The sequence below is a fragment of the Coenobita brevimanus genome, chromosome 94 (assembly GCF_032717465.1).
Source record: "Coenobita brevimanus isolate Jiangsu-jjx chromosome 94, ASM3271746v2, whole genome shotgun sequence".
Taxonomy (NCBI): domain Eukaryota; kingdom Metazoa; phylum Arthropoda; class Malacostraca; order Decapoda; family Coenobitidae; genus Coenobita; species Coenobita brevimanus.
The window spans coordinates 4,768,822-4,795,965 of NC_137047.1; the positions used below are offsets into that span (position 1 = coordinate 4,768,822).

At 40.3% G+C, this 27,144-nt stretch overlaps 1 protein-coding gene across 1 annotated transcript in view; it reads right to left on the reverse strand.

The window, feature by feature from the left end:
• Window positions 1-25,473, reverse strand: part of Nadk2 (NAD kinase 2, mitochondrial) — a 28,523-nt gene extending 3,050 nt beyond the window's left edge. Inside the window, exons 1-7 of the mRNA XM_080282581.1 lie at window positions 25,339-25,473; window positions 20,683-20,903; window positions 19,291-19,566; window positions 18,655-18,767; window positions 13,370-13,475; window positions 8,354-8,459; window positions 3,587-3,757 (exon numbers count right to left, since the gene is read on the reverse strand). Coding sequence (XP_080138707.1) covers window positions 3,587-3,757; window positions 8,354-8,459; window positions 13,370-13,475; window positions 18,655-18,767; window positions 19,291-19,566; window positions 20,683-20,903; window positions 25,339-25,393 — 1,048 coding nt within the window. The 5' untranslated portion in view covers window positions 25,394-25,473. The remainder of the gene's footprint in view (window positions 1-3,586; window positions 3,758-8,353; window positions 8,460-13,369; window positions 13,476-18,654; window positions 18,768-19,290; window positions 19,567-20,682; window positions 20,904-25,338) is intronic.
• Window positions 25,474-27,144: the final 1,671 nt, after the last annotated feature.

Genomic DNA, 27,144 nt, shown 5'->3' on the forward strand with positions numbered 1-27,144 from the left:
ATGTGAAGAGAATGGGTATGAATAAGGTGATGAAAAGGGTGTATCTAAGCAAGTTTTAGTGTAGGAGGAAGTGTGCAGGCCAGGAAGAGGTGGATAGATATGGTAAATGGGTGTGTGAGAAAGTATGGAGGTTGATGATGCCAGGTAACTGATGGTGGATTAAGCCGGTTGGAATAATTTTGACGACGAACATATGACGAGGATCTGGCACCCCTGTTTTTATTCAGTGACATGACAGTCATCAGAATAACTCTTATCTGGTAGGCACTGTGAAGCATATAAATGTAGATGTTTATGTCTACTGTATAAGGTAGAGTTGGTATTCTGGTGGCTTGAATGGTGACTGAAAGTGTGGTCCACTTCACTGGACAGACTTCTGATAAACCTCAAACTACCATGTTTTTTCTTACTCTCTGGATCTTAACTCACTCAGCCCATAAGTGGGAAAAGAGTTCAGGATCAGGATGTGGATGAGGATAAGGATAGCTGTGGCTGTTGGTGTGTAATCCCAGTGAATCCAGCAGAGCAGACACATCTGCTGCAGGCAAGCAATTGCCCCTGCAAGGCTGTCCTGTGCAGTGAACTGATATTTCCTTACAGTAGCAGACAGCACCTCGCCACAGCGAGGCATGGGAAAGAGTATGGAAGTTTGGTTCCTGGATGAACACTACATTAACTTCTCTTCACCCAGTTAACAGGGGTACCATATAGCAGGCTCCACGTCACCCTGTTACTTGGTTGTACAATATGGTTACCACCCAGCACTGTAAATGGTTTTCTGAGTTACAGGAAACCATTTGGCCTGTCACTCAGTGAAATGAAAAGAAGAGTAATAAATGGCGACAGGAAGGATGGGAGAAATTAGGAAGAGAGGAGGGCAGATAAAGAAAGTGAGTGATACCAATGAAGAATGAACATGCAGCACTAAGGTACATAAAGTGAGTAGATGATGGGCATCCCCACCTATGACCAGAATGACGACAGTACTGTACAGCATGCCCTAATTTACGATGAGGATGCATTAAAAAAAAATCCACTGCATAACTTATTGTATACTGTGTAAATTAAAACACATGTTCAATAAGGATATGTTTTTGGCCAAGGATCACACACCCAACAAAGTCTATAAAAAAAAGTTTCCAACTCAGCTCAACTGGTAGTTATTTCACTTCAATGAACTTCACTCACTGCTTACCATTAAAAATAAACCTAAGCTGGTAGTTATTACACTTCACTGCACTTCACTTGCTGCTTGAACTCCAACCCTACACTACTGTTCCATTGCTGACACTAATGCATCCAATAGTGACCAGATTCAAAGGACATGTTGGAACAAACAAACGACTGTAGGCTTGCATGCTGGTGATTGTATGAGTGAAAAGAGCGATCACAGATCGACCTAAGAGGCTTCTTACAGGATCACTAACTCCATCAATCCATCTATATCCAGATGTCATAATCCCGTAAAGGATGGCTGTTTGTCTTTGAGTTAGTTGTTTTATGGAGAGGGGCACTACCCCTCTGCCAACCCACTTTCTGACATGTATGGAACATGTATGGGTTGGTTATGTGGTTACCACCCAGCATTGTAAATGGGTTCCTGGCTTACAGGAAACCTTTAGGCTTGTCACTCAATGTAAAGGCACCTGCAAAGGAAAGCAGAGTAATACAAAGGGACAGGAAAGGTGGGAGAAAATGGAGAGGTGAGTGGACACAGAAAAAGAATGATAAAGGTGAAGAAGTAGGCTGCAGTATATTGCAAGTGAATGAATGTAATGCTGCCTATGCACTACACATTCATCTAATCACTGACATTTCTTTATGTTTGAGCCTATAAATATTCTCTTCCTTTATGTTCCAGGTCTCATGACCATACAGTATTACACTCCTAACACCTGCCACATATAAAGATCCCTTAGCAAGGAGAGAGATCGCTCTCAGTGTTGGGAAAGGCAGCAGCTACCTGAACTTCCTCCAACCACCCCTTATCCTAGCCACAGAGCTAGTTCCAAACCCACCTCCAGCACATAACATGTTCCCAAATTTAAAAAATTCCGCCACACACTAAAGAGACTCTCCACCATAATCAGTCAATACTTCCACAACTGTCAATCACTACTCCCTGACATAATGCAACATTATTTCCCAGCCTACCTCTAATATCACTACAATTCTTATGCACCCACTTATCCCAATCACTGCACAAGATGGAGTTACATCCCACAGCTTTGTGGCAAACTGCACATGGCAACACTCCCTCTGCTTTGACAGAACCACCACAAGCCCTAAATATCATCACTTTTATTTTGTCCCCAGCAACTCTCAAAAGGTCCCCCACTCTATCTCTCCATGTCTAAATCCTTCCTCTGCCTCCCTTTCATTCTCTGCAATCAACACCAAGTCATCAGAATACAACATCTCCCATGGGAGTCCATTTCTAAAGTCATGTGAAAGCTTCAAGGACCATGACAATAAGGGGTTCAAGACTGACCCCTGATGCACACCAACATTCATGGAAAATTCATCACTCAAATTTTCATTCACTCTTACCTGGGTGCGAGCAACCACACACATAACCATACTCTAACCTGCCACTTCTCAAACCCTCTCACTGCCCACTTCATCACCACCCTAGGGATTCTGTAAAAGACTTTCTCCAAATTAACAAAGCAAAATACAGTTCCCTTTTCTTTCCAGAAGCTGTCAATGAACATGGCATCAGTAGCCCCTTTGCCTGGCATAAAACCAAACTGCACCTCATCAATATTCACACTTTCCCTTATGATACCTTTTAGGACTCTTCCCATTACCATTACTATCTGGTCCAAATGTTTTATGCCTCTTTCTAAGGCATCACCCTTTCCTTACACATATTTACAATCACACTCTTCTGCCAGTCATCTGGAACAACACATTTACATATAACTGAATTTATGAAATCTGCAAATTAACCCACACCTATATCTCCTAAAGACTTCAACATTTCAGCTATCAACCCAGGCACACCCATCACTTTCCCCAATATGAAGAGATAATGCTTTCTGGATAAAAGAGCAGATGAAAGTCAAGGATATGATCACAAGGTACAATGTAACAAAAAAAAGAGATAGACAGTTACGAAAAACTATCACTACTTATCAAAATAGTTCATGCATCCTTGCAAAAATATCCATCCATCCATCCATCATCCAATCCCGCATTGCCCCATGAGGAACGTAGGAGCCTGGGGCTAGGCAGTTGGTAATGACATTTAAGATGAGAGTGACCAGCCTCACTCATCCCAGAGTGGCATTACATGAGCAATCAACCCCAACCACCCCTTGGATATAAACCTACATCAGCTCAATCCGATTGGAGCGCAATAATTACCCACTAAACAACCAGGCGCCAAAATTTGGTTATATGGTTACCACCCAGTGTAGTAAATGGTTTCCTGGTGCACAGGAAACCATTTGGCTTGTCACTAAGTGTAAAGTCATCCACAGGCTGAAGGAAGTGGCAATAATTTAAATTTCTATCTAGTGGGTAATGACTCTGCTCAGTACATAAAATAACTTTTGAAAATCCCAACCCAATAGAAACTCACCTGGATCTGTGATAAGCATTTGGTTAAAGGTGTTGGTGATCTTACTGACAAAGTTGCGGTCAGTGTCCTGAATGTTAAAACCTGTCTCCTCCTTCACTATGGTCAGGATCTCTTCCATATTCTGCTCTGTCAGTTTGTTTACATTATAGGTCCATGAGGTAGATCCAGTGCCTATGGGGAGTAGAAATGATTTTAGAATGCACAGTAACCACCCAGGTTATCTTTATGATAACCTATGTGGTACCTTAAATTTCTTATTTTATCTACATATCAATTTCCTACTGCCTTATCCTAATAAATCATAAAGGGTAATGTTAAAAACTTCACTCTCATGGTACTATAGTTTTTCTCAGGGCTGGTGGCAGCCACAGTGAAAGCTTATTTGTTCTCTGGGTTATTTAGCTTTCTACAACAGAAAACTATCACTAAAGTGAGTGTGTGAATAAATGGTTATCAAAGTTTCTTGCTGTTCCTTATTCTCTACTACAGTACAGACCAGCACAGTGAATTAGTAACATCCATATTTCTGTTAACTAACATCTTTTCTTGCTCTCATGCTTACTTATATATATATTCTTTGTCAATTTCTCTCCTATATCATCCCTTTACTTCAATATTTCCTATAATATTCCAATTGCACCTATGACTTTACCTAACATTATTAATAAAGAGAAATAATACAAGTTAAATATTTCCTGTGTGGCATTAAGGAAAGCAACAGGTGAATGGAAAGTCTCCTGTCATGGTGTTTAGATGTTGATGACAATGAAGTTAATAATAATGCCGAAGAACTACTTGAAAGTGTATTCTTCCTCACAACGGAGTTTGCTTTATTATGCTGATCGTTTATGTTTCATTTTCGTTTTTGAAGGCTCCCACATGGTTGCATGCATCAGCCTTGGTCACCTAATGGTGGCTCTCCATGCTACTTGATCTATGGCAGCCTCCCTATTCAGTCTCTTATCCCTGAGGTCACACTTGTTGACCTCATCCCACGTCTTTTTTTATCTACCCCCACAACCCCGCCCCCAATATTAATGCTTCTCACCTTCTGCACCCAATTATCATCCCCCATCCTCTCCACATACCCAAACCACCTCAATCTACCTCTCCTCATCACAACACCAATACAATCCAGTCCCATCCTACCTCTCAACTCTTCCATTGTAAGCCCAGTCCTTCCAAGCCTTGCACACAAAGAAGCACTGCACATCTACCGAATCACTGTCATTTCTGTACATCTGAGCCCATGAATATCATCTTCCTTTACTGCCCAGGTCTCACTACCATGCAGTATTACACTCCTAACATATGCTGCATACAAAGATCCCTGGATCAATACCCAGTATACTAAAACCCATTTAATCCAGACTAACTGGACGAAAGCCAGTCAATACCGACTGATATTCTGGATAATCCAGGTTCTAGAGAAAGCCTAGTAAAATCCCTGTTAATCCAGAGTCAGATTAGATTAAGCCAGTTGAGTATGGATCACCCATGTGCAGCCCACCCACACTTCACTTCCCAAACCTTGACCGAGTTGCAGGCATGTTTCATTTTGTATTTGTGGTGTATACATACCACAGCTGCTGTTTTTATCATTTCTCTACTGTTTGTATTGTAATTTTAATAAGAAGCAACTTTTCATGGTGTTTGTTGGGCATTACAGAAAAAAGACGGGCAGAGAGAGAAGAAAAAAAGAAAAGTGCAGTTCTATACTGCAGAATGCTAACACTACCTCAGGCCTTTGTTTACAAGATTTTCTGTCTCACAGTCACCTAACTAAAGCTTGTATGTGTGCAAATAGCCACCCCTTATGGGACTGTGGTGTCTGGCTGTAGACAGAGTGACAGACAGACATTCATGAATACTGATATTCAATACAGTGTAGTATAAAGTATTATGATGCAGGTTTGTAACTTCAAAGTCTTTATTTATAAGTTTTCAAGTTCAAGGATGAGCTGAACTGCATCCAAACACAACCTGTTAATATGGGTATAGTTCTGAGTGGTCAGCCAGTTCATAAAAGGTAAGTTTCCTGATAAAAAATAAGTCCACTTAAGTATGTTTCATTGGGGCATATGGCATAGCGACATTTCTCCAACTACTGTACAGTATTTAAGATACTGTCTCCATAACACAACTACTTGGTTCTTTTCCCTTGGCAGTGACTGGTGACAAGTAGGGTATATGTACATTACAAAATCCTTGCCCTAGCAACTTGTTGATGGCATACCATTGGAGATACAGAGTACCCAGTATCATTGTTAAATACCACTAACAGATGAAAAAAAGATTACTTATGCATGCATGGCCAAGATCTAAAGCATAAACTAAAGCATGCTGATGGTGAATGGAATACTTTCTACATGTGTGTGTGTGTGTGTGTGTGTGTGTGTGTGTGTGTGTGTGTGTGTGTGTGTGTGTGTGTGTGTGTGTGTGTGTGTGTGTGTGTGTGTGTGTGTGTGTGTGTGTGTGTGTGTGTGTGTGTGTGTGTGTGTGTGTGTGTGTGTGTGTGTGTGTGTGTGTCCGACTCTGGGCAAAGGCTTCAGGGCCTATTTCTCTGGGGCAGTGACCTATCCCAAGGCCCAATAGTCCTCCTACACCTCCACATGTCACCACTTCGGCACTAACACCCATCATCCATACTGAATGCATGCTAGGGCTGTCTCATACAGAATTGGTGTATTGGTATTAGCGGGGGTATTTTTACGACATGTTGGCGGGTCATCTGGTAGATCAGGAAAGTCTGCTATTTTGGAAATTCAAATCCTTAAACTGTTCCCTGCCCCAGCCAGGATTCAATCCTGGGTCCATTAGGACTGCAGGCCGCCTCTCTACCAATTCAGCCACCGCCTCCCCCAGTGATACTGGGATGGCTCTAAATTTAAAACTAATGAAGTGTGTGCCTTTAATTATTCATGTGGTCCTTATCGGAAATATCTGTATTAAATTTCTTGATAAATGTGATCTGTACTGTACTGGAGGTTCCTGTACATCTTGTTATTACAATGTCTTTCTCCAACAATGTTTTTCCATGTTTGTGCCTGATGTGGCAGAGGCTAGACTTAGCCTAGCGCAAGATTAAATTTTGGGCCAAAATGGGCCAAGGCCCAGGCTGTAGGGCCAAAAAATGTTAAAAATGGGTATGGGTAAAAACTGTTTTTTCGACATAACTCCTTTCAAATTTGTCATATCGACATGAAACCAAAACCTAAAGGTGCATCTTTCCAATTTGCATCCTATAACATGCCTCTCTACATCAGTGGGGTCTTCCTTCAGTTAGTAGTAGGGGGGTCAATGTCAGGTGGATCGGGCCTAAAATTTCGTATGGGCATAAAATCATCAATTTTCACCCGATTTACTCCAAATCTGGTATCTGACCATCTTTGACTAGATATCTTGTTGTGTTTATACATCAGCACTAAAATGACTGCCGGGGACAGGCTTGCTGTGCCTTGTCACCGCTTTTTGTTTATTTATTTATTTACCTGCTTTTGTGTATTTCAAAATTGCAACTTTATAAAAAAAAGAAAAAAAAAAAAACAATACAGTATATAAAATTGATGGATATCTGATATTCACCAATTGTGGACACTTTTAAGAGCTTTAAAATAATATCAAAAGAAGTAAAACCGATCCACAAATACAGGTAGTGACAAAATTAGACTTGAGAACAAGTATGACACTCAGCATAATCAGTGGTGCTTGCCAGTTATAAAGCCTCATTACTAGAGCATAACTGAAGCATTATGTCATTGATTTTTTTTTTATTTAACCAGAAATGGACCACTCCTTACATGCAGTGCTTCTAGCCAAGTACATTTAGTGTGCTCCTCTGCTTATCAGCCATGTCTGACAACTTCCTTCTCGTTTCTTTGTTTTAAGATGGTTGCTCTCTCTTTTAAGCAGCTATCACATGGGGACACTGTACACAGTGTGCAGTACAAAACAGACATTCAAAGATTGCATTCCTTATCACACGGTGTGCATCGACGGCCACACTCTTCTTCATCCAGTTTACCCAACTTGACTGACCACAGTCAAGGTCACTTGTCCCAACTCCCTAGCAGACAACAAGTTTATCAACAACAACAGCAACAATGGATGTGAACCAGCTAATGACTTCTGCAATGGCCATCTGACATTCAAAATATCCACCTCTGATGAGTTCCAGAAACGTGATTTTGCAGGCTTTGAGACCTAGCCTTAGACCTAGAGGTGAGGTAAAATTCTACTAATTGGTGGGATAAAATTCCATTTACAGGTTACTATTATCTGTACTGTAAATTCTTGGTCACTCATCTTCTTATACCTATTGATGATCAGTGTAACTATGTATCCTTTTGCTGCAGGTTCACTTCAGGTGGGCCAGAATAGGGACTCTGGTAAAGTTCTAGGATTTCTTCCCCAAATAACAACAGTTATTTGCATGAAAGTTTTCAAAGACACATTAACCGAACAAAATGAGGGTCAACTGTACGTTGTAAGGTGTGGCTAAAAATTGCAGGAGAATGGTAATAAGAATCATCTCTCCTTGTACTGGTTCACAGTTATGGAAACCCCCCAAAATTTCAACATTCATGTTGTAAGCAGCACTGCAACAACACAGGATAAGGAGAGATTATAACTGGATTTTTTTTTTTTTTTTTTTTCATGTCCCAAAGGACATCAGAAAATCCTGCTCTAGATCTCATCCTGTATATATACAGAAAAAAGGCTTGGGATAAAGATAATAATGATCATGCTACAACATACACTGCACACCTGTACTTGCAATGAGCCCTGAACACTTTTGTTTAACTGTCTTTATGCCATCAAAGTTGAGCTCCAGGTAGGACACACGGGCTGACACACACTCCCCGATGAATACCTGAAACAAAAGGCAGGTACAGTAAAGTAAAGCTGCTGCCATAGCAGCTGTTCATCATCAAACATTTTTACTACAAACCTATGCTATAAATTACAAAAGAATTTTACACTCACTTGCCTAGCCCCAGGTTCCTACACTCCTCTGTAGGGCAACATAGGATTGGATGATGGATGGATGGATGGTATCATAGAAGGTTAGGATGGTCCGGACATATTTTATGATTGGCTGAGGATAGCAATAGGCATGAATGTGGAAAGAAGACTACCCAGAGACATATCAATGAAGATATGGTGTAAAAGTCCTACATGGAGACATCCAAAATGGGGGATACCGTAAGTTTGGAAATGACTCAAGGTTGCAACAAATGGTGAAGTTTCATACTATATTGTTTATGAAAACTCCAACATGCTTGCATTCATCAGCCTTGCTCACCTAATGGTGCCTCTCCATGCTGCTTGATCTCTGGCAGCCTCCCTATTCAGTCCCATTACTCTGAGGTCACACTCTGTGACCTCATCCCATGTCTTTTTTGGTCTCCCTCTCGCAATCCTATCCCCGACATTCACACTTTTCACCTTCTGCACCAAATTGTCATCCTCTATCCTCTCAACTCTTCAATCACAGTCCTAGCCTCCCCAGGCCTTGCATTCAAGGACACACTACACTCGCATCTTATCACTGCCATTTCTGTATTTTTGAGACTATGAATATCCTCTTTCTTTACTGCCCAGATCTCACTACATACAACATTATTCTCCTAACACATGCCACATACAAGGAAATCTTGGCAAGGAGGGAGACTCCCCTTAGTGTTGGGAGACGACAGCTCCCTGAACTTCCTCCAACCACTTCTTATCCTTGCCACAGAGCCTGCTCCAAACCCATCTCTAGCACATAACATGTTCCCCAAAAAACAAAACTCCTTCACACACTCAAGAGGCCATCCAGCAAGATCAATCCTTTCATCCCTGACAATCTCTATAGTATGTGCTCTCCCTGACGCACCGCACACACAAAATCAGAATTATTTTGCGGCCTACCTCTAATTCCACATCTCTTATGCACCCACATATCACAAACACTGAACAAGATAGAGTTACTTCCCACAGTGGCACACTGCACATGATCACATTCCCTCTGCTTTGTCAGTACCACCACCAGCCCTAGATATCATCACTTTTGTTTTATCCATATTTACTCTGAAACCCTCATGCTCAATTCTCTCTCTCAATTTCCAAAACCTTTCCTCCACCTCCCTTTCATTCTCTGCAATTAATATTGTCATCAAAACACAATATCTCCCAAGGAAGTCCATTTTTAAAGTCAAGTGAGAAAGCTTCAAGCACCATGGCAAACAATAAGGGACTCAAGACTGACCCCTGATGTATGCCAACATTCATGGATATCTCATCACTCAAATCTCCATTCACTCTCACCTGGGTGCAAGCACCCACACACATAGCTGTAACCATTCTTTCGTCAAATCGAAAGACCTATACATGCCAGCATGGATAATGGTCTCTAAATGTAATGAAACATAGTACATTTATCTTTCATTTTATTCACATAACAGGAAATTTACTGAAAAATTACAGATGAAAGCAGAAGCCTCATTAAACATAAATTTACTATATAACACTCTGTATATTGCATTCAAGGTTATGCATAATACAGCATGATTGAGAGGAAGTATAGAGAGTTCTGAGCAAACTTAGTACTGTATTGGAAGGAGTCTGTTAAGTATAAAATAATACTTTGATAACATTAGTACATGTTTAATGGTGTGGGGAAAGTTAGTGATAACTTTGAAGAATTCATATACGTGATGTAAATGTATATTATGCTACCTAGACCAGTCAGGAAACTTGGCAGTATACTAAAGGGCAAGAGAGTTAGCTTGGTGGTGAACAGAACTGAATGAATAGCTGTGCTCCTTCCAACACTCTTCTAAGGAAGTGAAGTGAAACCTGCATGATAAGTAACAAAACTTTCTTGGATACAGTGTGTAAAATTAACATTTCTCAATACAGCTCCAGGCAAAAGCATAATAGGGTGGCATAAATATGACATCACTGGAATGGAAAAAAAATGTATGACAGCTTTAGAATGGATGAAATGTACGAGATTTGTCCAAAAGGAAACCAAATTTTAAAATAGTGCATCAACTAGCCAGCCTAGTGTGATCACAATGGGAGTGCTGTGTAGTGGCAACTTTGAGCATTAAGTCTAACACTAGCTGCATCACACCATGTCACTTAGTCAGTGAGGTCCATGTGAACATGGCGAATTTTTCTTCTATCATCTGAAATTGGGGACATTTCAAGGTGGATTTCAAATTTTTTAGAAAAAAGAAAAAAACAAAAAAACACAGAGGCCAAATCAAGAGAGTACAGCAGCTGGGGGACAATAACCATCTCATGCTTCACCAGAAAGTGACAGATAAGAAGCAACGTGAGAGCAGGTATATTATCATTTTGTTGCATCCAAGTTTTGTCCGTCCACACTACAGGCCACTTCCTTTGCACTGCTTCTCTGAAACGCTCCAGGATGTCCAAGTAAAACTCTTTATTGACTGTCTGACCACGTGGGACAAATTCATGATGAATGATGCCCTTCCAATAAAAAAAAGATGATCAACATCACTTTTGTGATGATGATGTTCCAACCCAATGTGACAACTGCCTCTTTGTTTTGACATCATATCCGTACATGCATGTTTCATCATCCACTATGACATCTTCTGTAAGTTTTCATCAACATCTCAACAATCAAACAGCCCCTTGACTGACTGTGACATGGTTCTCTTTTTGCTCATCTGTCAGCAGATGCGAGACAAATTTGAGGCAACATGATGCACCATCAGTTTTTCAGCTAAAATTGTGTGCAACAACCTTTTACAGATGCCTACTTTTTCAGAAACTTCAGAGACAGTCAGGTGATGATTTTAATGAGTCACAGCACACACTTTCTCAACGCAATTGTTGTACGTTGACATGGAAGGCCGTCCAGATTTGAGACTGTCTTCGGTTGATGTTCTTCCCAATTTGAACTGCTGGAACCACTTGTGACACTACATCCATCATCCAATCCTACATTGCCCCATGAGGAGCGTAGGAGCCTGGGGCTAGGCAGTTGGTCCCGACATTTAAGATGAGAGTGAACACCCTCACTCATCCCTGAGTGGCATTATATGAGCAATCAACCCCAACCACCCCTTGGATATAAACCTTCACTGGCTCAATCCGACTGGAGCACAATAATTATCCACTAAACCACCAGGTCCCAAAATTTGGTTATATGGTTACCACCCAACGTAGTAAATGATTTCCTGGTGCACAGGAAACCAATTGGCTTGTCACTCAGTGCAAAGTCACCCACAGGCTGAAGGAAATGGATAGAATTAGGGAAAGAAAGACAGAAGAGGGAGTGTAAAGTCACCTGTAGGCAGAAGGACAAGGAAAGAATGAAGGAAAGACAGAAGAGAATTCAAGGAAAGAAGGTTGGAGAGGAAAGGGCAGACACCCGAAAGCAGCACTACATCAAGTGAGTGGATGTGACACTAAATACAGCTCAAAAATCCTCTCCATAAGTCTGTTGTAATACTCAAGAGTCTCCATAAAATTTTTTCCCATTCTGAAACAGAATTTCACGTAAACACATTGCTATTCAAGATCCTTCATTGTTCAACTTGCAACAAATCGCCAAGTGCACAAAGCACACATTCAATCAAGGGTGTGTGCTTTGAAGGCTAAGTGATGTGGTGTGATGCAGTTAGTTTTAGACAAAAGCTCAAAATCACCCCTACACAACATTCCCATCATGACCACACTAGCTAGTTAGTGCACTGATTAAAAAGTTTGGTTTCTTTTTGGACAGACCTTGAATGAGAACCCTAAAAGGGTGCTGCTGATTTTGTAAAAAGAAAAACATTGTGATAATGTGGACATGCTCAAAGAATAAATAGATATATTTTGCCAACGAAATTCTTGGAAAGTGAGACTGAGGATACAAGAGGATGACTGTAAGTAGTGTGGAAGGGCAAACTAGGGAGTAACACAGAAGAACTGGAAGGGTGACTGAGACAGCTGAGAGGTATGAATGAGCAAAGCAGCAAGGGTGTACAACAGTTCTGTCACGGCTATCCCTTGTTGGGAGTTTCCAGGAAAAAAAAATAAGACATTACAAATTGTTATGACTCACTGAGTATATGAATACTGTTCATCCTTCTAAAAGTCTCCATATTTTAGCTTTCAAGAAACTCACGTTTTCCAGTGATAACTCATTACACTAAACTATAAAAAGGATTACATTTTTTTTTTTTCTTTTTAATGCAAGGAAAAAGGAACCAAAGGCTGGGAGCCCACAAAATGTTCCCTCCAAGAAAAAGCAAAAACAAGATAACAGACAGCCAAATTTAAGATCCGTTCATTTTGAGATGCCTGGACACACTGCATTTGAAAGACTGGGGATCATAGGCAGTAGGAAATACAAACGGAGAGAGAGAGAGTTCCAGAGCTGACCTGTTGCATAGGTGAAGAACTGGGAATAACAATTAACTCTTGCATTAGAGAGCTGGACAGAAAATGGATGAGAGTTTGTTGCTAGATGGGTGCTACGTGCATGCCAAAGTGGTGAAGGGATGAAAGCAGACAGTTGAGAAGAGCGGTGAACATTGAAGTACTGACAGAAAAGAGATAAATATGCAACGGTGTGGCAAAGAGATAGAGGATGAAGGAAGTCAGTAAGAGGAGGAGAGTTAATGAGATAAAAAGCTCAATACACTAGACACTTTATAGAATTTAATTCTGAAGGATGAGTAACAACCTTCCTTCAGCATCACATATTATATCGAACTATATTACAGCACAGTACTTACTATAACTTAAGACACAATTTTTTTTTCTTCTCACCTCATTAAGCGCCAGAACAGGAAGGACCCTGCGAGCCATGCCAGTTTCATTACTCATGGGAATGTCTTCATTTTGGTGCTGGAGATGGGGCTCCATGTCCAAGTATCTGTGTAGGACCAGCAGACATTAAAGGGATGCTTGTGAATCTCTTAGACTGTCTGAAATCTTATCACTACACAATACTTGGAAGACCTTCTTAATGGTGAATGCAACTGTAGTAAAATACAGATTAAACTGCTTACTGTCATAACCTTTTTCCCTTTTTTTTTTTTTTCTCTCATATAGATGTGCATACAGCCAATAGAATGTAAAATGCTGTTAATTTCTAGATATATAACTCTGATTGACAAAGGGATGGTCCCTCAGTAACCTTTATATAATTACACAAGCTAAGTTAGGCACTCTATATGACACTGAACTTCTTGCACACTGTTAATAGAAAACTAATCAGCAGTGCACAAATTTCTCTAAATCTAAACAGAAGAATATGAAAGTACATAATGTTGCTATCTGGTTATTGACTGTAAGTTAGCTGTGAAGTATATTACAGTACAATATACATGCAAAAGACATGCTAGGAAATACCTTACCTAACACTGAGGTAGATGCAGCAATAGTATGCTGTACATGTGTCTGATTACCGGTAAATCAAAACTAAAAATATTCAGTACTTACCTTAGACATACAAGAAGCAAGGCATCTTCCAGTATTGTAGAAGGTTAACATGGCACAATTCCACACCAACACATATACACTACTACCCTTTATACATACTTTAATATACTGTAGGTAACTCTGGGCAAAGGCTCTTTTTTTTTCCTTTAATTCTTTGAGGCCCAACAGTTCCCCTACATCCAAGAGATGGCACCAAAAACCTTCACATGTCACCACTTAGTGCTAATGTCCACCATTCATACTGAACAGATACTAAAGCGATGTCATTCAAGATCAGTGTAATGGTACTGTACAGTATTTACAAGGATGTTTCTATGACATGTCTAAGGGTCTTGTGGAAGATCAGTTAAAACCATGAGTTTGTTGATTAGGAGAAAGCCTTTGACAGTGCGCCCAAGGAAGTTGTGATGTGGACAATGAGAAAGCCTGGGACTGGGGAATGGTTGGTTAGATTGGTTATGGGAATGTACATAAGTGCCCGCAGCCTCATATCCACATGAAAGTGAACAAAGGTTTGACTGATGAATTTTCCAAGAACCACGGTGTGCATCAGGGGTCAGTTTTAAGTTCCTTAATGTTTATCACGGTGCTTGAGGCTCTCTCTCATGAGTTCAGAAATGAACTCCCATGGGAGGTGTTGTATGATAATGACAATGTTGATCGCAGAGAATGAGAAGGTAGCAAAGCAGAGAACTTGGAGGTACAGAGATGGAATGGGACACAAGGGTTTGAGAGCAAATGTGAATAGAACAGAAGTGATGATATCTAGGGTGGGTGGCAGTACTGTCAATGCAGAAGGAATGTGGCCATGCACAGTTTGCTACAATGGTGTGGCAAGTAACTCCATTTGTGCAGCGTTTGTGATAAGTGGATGTATAACAGATAGAGTGATATTACAGGTAGGCTGCAAAATAATGTTGATTCTGAATATGCAGTATGTAGAGGAGAATAAGGAGAGAAGCATGAAAGGATTTATCTTCCTGGAGAGTCTCGTGTGTGTGTGGAGTTTGGTATTTGGGGGACATGATATGTACTTGAACTGGGAATGGAGCTAGCTTGGTAGTAAAGTTAAGGAGTGGTTGGAAGAAGTTTAGGGAGTTATTGCCCGTTCTGGCACTGAGAGAGCTCTCCCTCTATGCTAAGGGGTCAATGTACGCAGCATGTGTTAGGAATGTAATGCTGTACAGTAATGTGAGAGTAGTAAAGAAGGATATTTGTAAGCACAAATGTCCAGATAGGAGAATGATTAGAATGATGTGCAGTGTGACCCTGGATGAAAGCCTGGGGTTAGAAATGCAAATGAAGAGTTGACAGGAAGAAAGGAACTCGAATGTATTAGTGCTGTGATGAGAAGGGGTAGATTGTGATGGTTTGGGTATGTGGAGAAGATGGAGGGTAAAAACTGGGTGCAGAGGGTGAAAGGCTTGAATGCCAAGGAAACAAATGCGAAAGGAAGACTGAATAAGGCTCAGGACAAGGTCACAGACTGTGACCTTAAGGTTAAGGGACTGGGCAGAGAGGCTACTGGAGATCAGGCAGAATGAAGTGCCACAATTAGGTGATCAAGGCTAATGCATGCAAGCATGTCAGCCTTTATAAGCAAAACAAAATTCAGTGAAGCCTGATATAGATCTCATATCCTTTTGGTCAGCAGTCAACTATTTTACCAGATGACTACTACCACCCCAAGAACTTTTAATTAAACAGCTACAGTAGCAATCTCTTTACAGCATGTAAAAACAAACCAGGGGTAGAAAACTATATTATGTATGATATGAAGGTCATACTAAACCAACTTTAAAAATGGCATCAGATTTAACAAACAGAAGATGATTTCTTGCAGGTAGATAGTGGTGACCATCATCCATTCACTTGATGTAGTGCTGCCTACTTCTTCCTTCACCTTTCTCATTCATTTTTCTGTGTCAGCCCTCCTCCCTTCCAATTTCTCTCATCTTTCCTGTCACTCTTTATTATTCTTTCCTTTTCAGGTGGCTTTACACTGAGCGACAAGTCAAATGGTTTCCTGTAAGCCAGGAAACCATTTACAATGCTGGGTGGTAACCATAATACCAACCCATATGTGATCCCTATGTGGCAACAACTGGGTTGACAGAGGGTTAGTGCCTCTCCCTAAAAAACAACTAAATGATAAACGACCACCCCTTAAGGGATTATGCTGTCTGACTATTGACAATAGAGAGAGAGACGATTTCTGCAACTGTTGTTGCTAAGGGTTGAAAATGTCCACAAGAATGCAAAAGGATGTTTTCCATCTTAGTTTTACTTTCTCATCCACATATAAGCTGCCTTTAGGTTACAACTCTAGCATCATTACAGAAACAACATCAGTCCCACTAATATATTACAAAACTACACAGATACCTCAACCAGGGGTACTGCTGTTAGCAACAATTGGTGGAATATTTGAGAATGAATGGTGAAACATATAAACTTATGCATTCAGATTCTATCATCCACCAGCAAACACGACATCTTAACCTATTAAAATTTCATTGTGTTTAGCTATTTGTTCATTCTGAACAGTTTCAATTCAGAAATGAAAATCTGCAAGAGTACAAATACAAGTCAGAGATACGTTTTATAAACCATACTTTTTATCTATCTATCTATCTATCTATAGCCCGACGCCCTAATCCCGCAAAGGGTGGCCGCAGACAAAACGTCTCCAAGTCGCTCTGTCACCCACCATTTGACTACCATCCCCCCAACTCACCCCCCCCCTCCCTCATTTACCTCTCAACTCCATCCCTCCACCTCATCCTCGGTCTACCTCTCCCTCTCTCTCCCTCCACCTCACCTACATACACCCTCTTAGTCAGTCTTTCATTCTCCATTCTCTTCACATGTCCAAACCACCTCAGTGTATTTCTCCTAATCTTCTCAACCACATCCACATCCACTCCACAGCATTCCTTCACTTCTTCAATCATCAACCTGTCCCTCCACATCACTCCACATGCTCCTCTCAAGTAACTCATTTCCACTGCTCTCACTCTTGACTTGTTCCCCTCTTGCAAGATCCACGCCTCGCTTCCATACGTCAGGGTAGGGATCACAATACTAACATGCAGTGACTTCTTGACTTCCATACTCACCTCCCTATTTCTCATCACTGCTTTCAGTGTACCAACAACCTTCCTTCCCTGCTGTACCCTTTCACGCACTTCATCCCCCAAAGTTCCATCCTTACTCATCACACTACCCAAGTACTTGAATGCACTCACATTCTCCATATCCTCACCATCCAACCTCACTGCACACTCTGTGACTTCATTCTTCTCAAACACCATAACTTTACTTTTGTTTACATTAACTTTCAGATTCCTCCTCTTACACACTGTCCCAAATTCATTCACCAAACCTTGCAACTCCCATTCATCTTCACTCAACAATACTGTATCATCAGCAAACAGCAACACCGGAAGCTTCCAAATCTCACCCTCAATCATTAGAGCCACCCCCACATCCACTGCCCTACCCTGCACCTCCTTTACAACCCCATCCATGTATATATTAAACAGCCATGGAGACATCACATAACCCTGTTTCAGTCCCACATTGAGATCAAAGAACTCACTCAGCTCACCATCCACTCGCACCGTAGCCCTAGCTCCTTCATACATACTTTTCACAGCACTCAACAACTTCCCCTCCACTCCATATATTCTTAATACCTTCCACATACCTTGCCTATCTATTCTGTCATAAGCTTTCTCCAAGTCCTGGAAGGCAGCATACACTTTCCTTCCCTTCTCTAGATACTTCTCCACTAAACATTATTTATTTACTTTTTGACATGTTCAGTTTTTCAGGCAGGTTACTAGCCAGAGAAACGTCTTGCCTGAGCATCATATTCTCTATGTCTGGATACTGTGTCTGGCCCTTCAAATGCTGTTCATTATGCAATGCTACATTTTTCAATTTAAGCAGCCAAAACTTTACATGTGAACAGATATGGGCAATGGATTAAACTGTTCCATTATTTTTTTGGATACATCATTGAAATTTTGCAGGTGGGTTCACTGGACAAGCAGAAAACTGCTGGCAATATAACTACTAGCCACACTAACCCATGCAATATCAGGGTATCCTGCTAGTTTATAGTACAGGCAACGACAGAATTTACATAATAATATTGTAATTTAAATGCACTTATGGTAAGGAGCTGAATAAGCAAAACTCAGTATACCCAAGGCAATCACAGTACAAGTCAAGAATGAAGGTGGTGGTATTGTGAAAGATGGGTATAGTGGTGGCATTTGGTGCTAATACTGATTGCTGAGGGTTTCCTAACCTATATCACTGGATTACTTTGGCTCTAAATGATATGTAGAGACAGTATTCAATAATGTGCTTGATCAATAACTTTATATGATTTACAATTACAGACAGTACTTTAAAATTTTTCACATTTTCTTAATACATTGTACTTATCATTGAACACACAAATCAAAATTAAGAGATAACAACTTGAAATAACTACTTTTTCTTAACTGTAACACACACTGCGTATGTGCGGAAAGGAAGTTTACAGTGTGGTACAGTACTTACAAAAAGTGGTTTTTAGCATGGCACAAAGTGGGTACCTGTACTCATGATAGTGAAGCTGCTGGTCGTGGAGTTCTACAGGGGGTTTGAAGATGTCATCGCCCAGCAAGGTCACCCGAATTCTGCTTCTGAACGTCCAGCGGAATCTTCCCTGTATAAAGTTTAATTAGACTACAAAATTAACACTCCAGGTTGCAAATTGATATCAGGGCTAGGCATCAGAGCAGAACATGAAGAGTTGCTGTAAGCACCTGGGTGATATGTACTATATAAAATGCTGTTTGCTTAGGTGTGCCTCCCATACCTACCTTGGGTAGATATTGTAAAAGAACTAATGTAGACATAAACAGGGATCAATTTTTAAAATATTTTGCTTGTGCAGATTCAGTACAGATACAGTTATATTGTATGATACCTTGTCCATTTACAATTTTTTTACATCAGTATTAATAATCCTGCATAACAGCAGAAGGGAAATTATAATAGGATTTTGTTTTCCATATTTAAAAATAATATGCACAGTATGGTTGAACATAAAATTGACCCCTGACCATATAAAAGGATACAGTATAAAATAAATGAAAGCCTGCTATATTTAAATTTTATATGATAATGCAGTGCTTAGAAGCAGAATGCTGGAGATTTAAATGAACACCAGACTGAACTAAACTTACTTTTAATAGCTTCTCAACAGCTTCTTTCACATCCACTGAATACTTCTGTGGAAGACAGAGCTGGCCTTTTGATCTAGTAGGGTCAGAATTAAACCCAATGAGAGGTTTGTCCCGATTCTGTATCCTCGAAGCAGCTAAGAGGAAGGTGCCATCCCCTCCCGTGGTGACAATGGCATCAGCCCACTCTATGTTGGGGTCAGAGTAGTCAAAGCGGTACACCACTCTCGTCTCAATGCCTGCTGCAGTGAACACACTGTTCACTGTATTTTCTACACCCTGGAACACCAGTTCTTTTTTTAGAATATTGTACAGTAATGATAATGTTTCTAAGTACTCACCACAGCTATTGCTGTATAACCTCATTAAAATGGACTTTTGCCTAAACTGAGCACCTTAAACCTGCAAGAAATCATTTCAATCACAGTTCAATATAACTCTTTGGAATACAGTTAGCTGTACTTTTCCTAATTTTGCCATTTTATTAAGAATTACTGTGGTACCGGTATGCAACCTAAGCATGTGCCCGGCTCAGAGAGGATGGACGCCCCTGCCATGCATAGTCCTGAGTCACCCGTGGGGAAGGTGTAGCACCAATTAGCCCTCCAAAAATGTAGTATGTGGATAATTACTGTACCATCATCCAAGGAGGTATTACCACGAGAGTGACATGGGGCCAAAGCCCAGTAGCTGACCTCGAGTAACACTCTCCTATAGAGAAATCAACGACATTTACCAAGTACAGTAGTTAAAGTTAGGGCTCAGACTACTATTCGTACATCTCTCTTATACATAACTCATCCTCTCGGAGGCTATGCCTTCTCCATTTCACTGCCCCTCACCACGTGGAAGGATTCTGTTCTGACCCTAGTGAGGCGCTGTCTGCCACAGGAAGATAGCTTCTTGCCTGTGGTTGATGGTTTTGCTCAGCCAGACAAACCAGGATTGAACAACAACAGCAACAATTAAGCTTCTTTCACAAACACACTTCTTAGTCTAATGCAATAAAATTAAATTCTCATTCCATGGACAAGTGGCCAAGTTCCCTGTCTTGCTAATTATTGTACCAATTTTTTTGGCAAACAACATTCCTATACTGCCTGGTACTTGGCAACTGCTTCCCAGAGTTGCTGGTAACATTATCATTATCATCCTGACTTCAGGGAGAGAGAGAAAAAAAAAGGGTTCTAATACCCTAGCCTCTATCCCCCTACAAAGCCTACATTTCATCTACTGTGATTATACAGTAAATGCTCAAGTTTATTGCATAAAAACAACAAAAACTGTAATTTAGTTGCTGACACTTTAAAAGCTCAGTCTCCCACAGGAAGTATTTATTACTGTTCTACTCTTTATTCATTTATTCATGATCACTGTATAGGTACTACAACTTACCTTATGAATGTAGTGATGATAAAGTAAAATGTTGTAGTCTGATCCTCTTGCCCTCAGACACTTTTCTAGCTGTTTCTCAGTCAGCTCTGGGTGACGTCGTTTCTCAAACTCATATCTTGAGAGTTTTGTCAAAATCAACACCTTCTGGGGCTTGAAATTTCCTGGCTCAAGATGTGGAGGGGACAATACTGCATATCTTCTACTGCAACCACACACTGTTCCTGCAAGAAATAATTGTTACTTTCACAACTGAAGCATACTGGGGTTACTGGAACAGTAAAGTGGTAGCTCTTTATCCCTTCAGTCTGATTACATATATCATATTCACTATCTTCTTGCCACCTTCATCATACAATTGTACTCAGCTTTGGAGAGACTTTGAACATGAAAGACTGGATACAGCTTTCATATACCCTTTCAGTAAAACCTGCATCAAATCATCTACAGATATCAAAGATTAAGGAAAAAATACAACCTCACATTAAAGGATTAAGTTCAATCGATAAGGTACTCTACCAGTATTTACTTGTACCAATATCACAGTGGTACTGGTAGGACACACTGCAACCCATTCCTGGTAATTCCTGCTTTATCTACCTGGATATGATTGATTAAAAAAAAAGAAAAAAGGAAAAAAAAAATGAGTGTACAAAAGATGCAGTGTTACCATAGGTGCACTGCAGGATGAGAGAAATATCCAATGAGCATTATGTACTGGTATCAGGGCTGTGGAAACCAGAATGGAAAGTGTAAATTAAGGTGGCAGCTCCATGGAATGCATGAAGGAGTTTTGTTACCTAGGGAACAGGCTGAGCACAGGTGGAGGGGGAGCAGATGCTAATTCCAATGAATGAGAAGTGGATAGAAGAAGAGGGACCTAATACCTCTCCTGACAATAATAAACAAGCTCTCTATTCTTGATAATGGTGCTCTGTAAACAAGTGTGCAAGAAGTGTTATGGCATGAGGTTGCGAGAGCTGGTCTGTGAGAGAAGATAGGCTACAAGCAGACTGAAACATAGAAATAAAAATGTTGAGATGGATTAGTGAGATATCTCTATGGAACTGAACTAAGAATCCAGTGGGACTGATTGACGAGGATTAATGGTATGAATATGGAGGGAAGAATGCACAGAGGCAGGTAAAAAATGACACGGGATGAGGTCCTGTGTGAAGACCCGGGGGATATGGGACTAAGGAAATGATTCCTGATCAAGACACATCAAGGCCTGCTATCAAATGAAAAGACCTACACATGCTAGTACAGTCTGTGGTCTCTAAACATAATGTAACATACACAGTAACATCTACAGTACTATAGTCCCAAAGCTAACCATCCATACTGGTACCACAGTCCAGACTGTCTCAGTTAATCCCAGTTACAGTTAATGTTCAGAATCTGTAACTACTTCACTGACAAGCAGTTTTAACTATCATTTACATGAGTCATGTGCACTCTCAACTCGAATACTGCTCACCCTTGTGGAGTGGATGAGGAGAGGTTGCACTTAAACAAATGGACAAAATTTAAAAAAAAACAAAGCTACCAGTATGAGAATAATCAATAACCCAGCAATTACAAATGAACTACCTCCCCTACAAATATGAAGGAATGTTCGCTCCCCTGCATTAATTTATAGATACTTTTATGGCAAATGGTCAGACAAAATTGCATCCACTGTGCCACTTGACACAATTGTAAGCAGCATGTCACACTTGCATAAGCAGCCATGCCTCCTAAACTTTGAATCTGAAATCAGTTAAAAAATGACTGGTGGATGTGGTGGTTGTTCTTATAATTACAGTATATACTGTTCATTTGTGAAGAAATTTTTCCAAGAATATAATGCAGCTATGGACTTAAGAGGTCAAGGGTTTGACTACTTGCGTGATGATAGTGTGTGTGTGTGTGATTTGATCTATTTCTACCATAATTTCTTCTGGAAATAAACCCTATAAACCATGCTCCTCCACCCAAAACCCCCTATTCCCCACCAGTCCCCTGATATCATCAGAGAAAGGGGGGAGGCAGAACTAGGAAATGGTTTATTTACAACAGGTATGAAGGTCAAGAGCTGTTTTCACAGTCATCCCTAACCTTTCAGGCCAAAATCAACAGCATCTTTGACTTTCAAACCCTCTGAATGGCTTCCAGGAGCTTACTAACATGGGGATCTTTGCCTGTGTTGATGCAGTAGAGTTGGTAGTTCTGAGCAGCCAAAACATGGATGTTGTAAAATGTTAGAAGGAAGAGACACCTTGCCCAGCATCTTCCATATGTTGAGAATATTTAGAAATTAGAATGGGATGAAAATGGTGTATGACTTGGCTGGAAAATCCACTTCAAACAACTCTTACTAATATATTCAAGAGTGAAAAAATTCATCTGATGACGGCAAAGGCAAGAATATGAAGCATCATCGAAATGAAAAGGCTAACAATCAGCAACCGCATCAAGCTCCTACTTGAAATACTGGATGGAAGTTGAAATCTGATGAATGCTAAGCGTTGTTAGAAAATCATAAGTAAAAATAAATATAGAGAAGTATCTATGGTATCTACCTATCTACTGTATAGCCAGACATCATAATCCTGTCAGGGGTGGCTATGTCTTTGAGTAACAGTAGCTACAGTCAACTCACATATATTGCAGGTTTGTTAGTCATGGTTTTCCAATTCACAGTACTTTTCCAGCCAAACCGTGATAGCTTCATACGTCGCGGTAACCATTTTGATCAATCTGACAGCCGTGGTCACTGTCCTAAGTGACTCATTTTTGAGGGGTTTTCCAAGTTGAGACGTCGTTTATGCTAGTTGCAGCCGGAAGCCAATCATATTCATGCATGACAAGCCAATCATAGCGCTTCCCACCCATGCCTAGTGGCAAGTAGGTGCACTAGTCCACATTCACCTCGTGCTGAGAGGCCATAGTGTGCCTAAAGCCTCAGAGCCCCTCCCCCTCCCCCGTCCACTCAAGCATTGTCGTCAGTCGGATTCAGGTAAGAACCTTAAAAAACTTTCGTTACCATTAAACACATTCATTACATACTGTTTTGAAAGGGTGTTACTGTTCACAGGTGACCAGTTGGATGTAGGTATGGTGGTAGGGGACAACTCTGCAAAGGTTCGACTCATAAGTAATTTTCCCCATCAGTTATTTATAATTCACAGAATTTCTAAGTCACGGTAGGTATTAAGACTAAAATAACGCAAATTACCCCATCTGACTGTAGCTGTTTTGCGAGGAGGGGCACTAACCCTCTGCCAACCCACTTGCTGACGTAGGGAACATGTATGGGTTAGTTATATGGTTACCACCCAGCGTTGTAAATGGTTTCCTGGCTTGAAGGAAATGAATATATATTGACGTCTAATGAGTGATGGTTTGGTGTATTATCAGGTGCATGAACATGAGATATTTTCTAAATAGGGTTCATTAGTTATTTCAGCATTATAACACTGAGCACCTAATTAAAATTCTGATGTAAAATGCCAGACAAAGACTCTTTAATTTCTTTAGGGTCCATTTGTTGTGCAGCCTCCATCAGGCTGCTAAATAAGCTGCAGGAAGTTGCCTTGTATTCAGGTAAATTTCATTTTTTTCTCTTAAAAGTTTATGAATACATGTTTGTGGTACTGTATTTTCTTTATGGGGTGTATAATTATTTCAGCGTTGGGTCTGGTTAGTACTTGGATGGGTGACCACCTGGGAACACCAGATGCTGTTGGCATCCCTACGTGTCAAGTGGGGTTGGTGGAGGATTAGTGCCCCTCCCTGTAAAACAGTTAACTCGAAGCTGTTGGCCACCCCGTTTGGGATACATGGCGTCTGGCAATGAATGAATGAATGAATATTACACTGGTTATTTGTTTTCAAAATATTGCCAAAAATATGCAATAGGCAATTATTCTCTTTAGATGATTCAAGTCCATCTGCTGGGAAGCCCCAACCCTCCCCCCAAGACATGCTCTAATATTGTTGGGGACAACCTTAATGCAGCCTTTGAATGAAGGCCTTGGATGGCTGGATGGGGGAAACTGTGAAAACCAAAACACGTGTTACGAGCTGTGTAGACTGTTGGGGAAGACTGTGAAAATGGCCCTAAATTCAGTCAATTCACAACAAAAAACACCAGAAAAATAAACTGCCTTCATCCATGGATGTCCGAAATGGCAAATGGACCGTATAAGCTGCCAATGGAAATGTCAATATTCCATGATTGTCTGAAATGGCAAACTTACCATCATTTAATTTTTCTTTTACACTATTTTATTCTGCTTAAATCCATTGACATCAAGTTACTGCTAGTAAGGTTTTGTGGCTGAGTAGGTACTGCAGCTACTTAGCATACTACCCTTACCCTATTGTTTCAGCCTCAAAACTCAAGTGGCCAACTTAATAATCTTTTTAAAAATATCCAACACATTCCTGTACATAACTGTGAATAGACTGAGTGGCGTCCTGTCCTCTTACTTACGCATTAACACCAGTACCAGAAATATATTTACTCTTGGTTATATTTAATACTAAACATTTCTCAAAAAAAGGCATGAGAAAGTTTACATGACACTGTGCATAACAATTGTAACTCTGAGTACTGTACTTACAAGGGCTGCGACATGAAGAGAGACTCTCCAGAAAATGTGCACATCTTACCTGTCCTTAGAATACTTGTTTGTCTGTAGGAGAAGAATCTCTTTAATATGTTCATAATTTTTTATCACAAAATAATATTATTAGTGAACTACTATCTTATCAACACCGTCGCATGACCCACTCATCTCGGTGGTAACCTCTTCGGAACATGGGAAGAGCTGAAATTAACCTCCCATATTTGATACAACTGAAAATGCATGGGAGTATATTTTGTTGTATGTTTAGGTTGATCGTGGCAAAATTATTATCAGTGAAGGTACCCTGGGAGACAACGCAGTAAAATAATAATTTCTATCAAAGGTGAAACCGAGAAAATCAAGGCCGAATTATACATCAATATGTATTGGTCGCTTTGCTGCTGAAGTCACACATTGGCACATTTTCCCTTTTACATGATGGATACAGTATTTACAACTGAAACCATTCTTAATAGATGAGGATTTCACCCAACCTTGTTTAAAAAAAAAAAAAAACGCTTTGTCAGGTACCCTAGCACGATAGTCTTTCCTTCAAATAATGAAGGACATGATAGAAGGCTGTTGTCCGGAGACTGGTTAGTGTCCGTTTAATTCCATATTATCGTTTTTGCCGGACTAGGGGACCGCCTTTCTTGTGAATAATTTGGCGGCCGAGGTAGCCTCTGGGATCCATAGGGAAGTTGTGGGCCCTCGAGACCCTTTGGACGACGAGAGGTAACTGTAGAGTTGAATGATATCGTCTGATGGTGGCAAGAATAAAATAACTACAGTTTCTGTTTTGTTGAAGGGTCACTAGAAATTGGGTATAACTTTAGAAGTAACCAACGTTACTGATTTTCATTATATTACGTCCCTGAACTATTCTAACCAAGACTTACCTTTTAAGGCTAGTTTGAGTTGGGGGAGCTAATTTTGTAGGGGTCGTCATATAGTGGCTTAGGTTAGGCTATCTCTCAGTAGCGGATGAATGTCGCGCCATATTGGCTGGTGCAGGAATGTGCACTCGGTCTATGTCAGGCCCTAGGTTAGGTCAGGTTAGGTTAAGGTAGTTTGGGTTAGTGCAGAATAGTGTGTTTTCAATTAATTTTGATCTTGATTTGGGGGGATAAACCCACTTTTGGAAATCTTACTCAAAATTACAAAAGGGGGATTTTCCCCCCAAAATGAAGGTCAAAACTAATTAAAACACGGTATTTTGCATTGGAAACCATAAAAATAATAATAAAAGAAAACGTTGGTTACTTCTAAAAATTTACCAGAAACTATTTATAACCTCAGACGACGAGACGCAACTTTCATCTGTCCATGCCAGCGACAGCGAAACTTTTTAGTTCTTTGTTTAGTAAATTTGCCACACAGAGTGACAGGCGTTAGAATAAGTGTGAATTAGCCTGCTATGCTGTAATGTTGTGCACAGACAGGGGCCTAAGTTATGTTTGCTTCATATTTCACCACTTCAGCTTCTCACTTTCCTCTGCTGGCTAATAATCCTAACCTGTATGAGGCTTGGTATGTTTTTCTTCTCACTGAATTTCTATGATGTATCAGGAAGTAGAGTGACGGCGGTGCCATGTGTGAGTTGTGGCGGCATGGTGGCAGGAATATATATATATATATATATATATATATATATATATATATATATATATATATATATATATATATATATATATATATATATATATATATATATATATGCTGAGTTTTCCCTTTAATATTCGTTATAGTTTGGTTGTGAAGTGATTGGTAGTAGTATGAATGAAGATAAAATTATAAACAAGAAATTTTATAAACAACTTAGGGTTAGGAAAGTTTTACTGTTGGCATC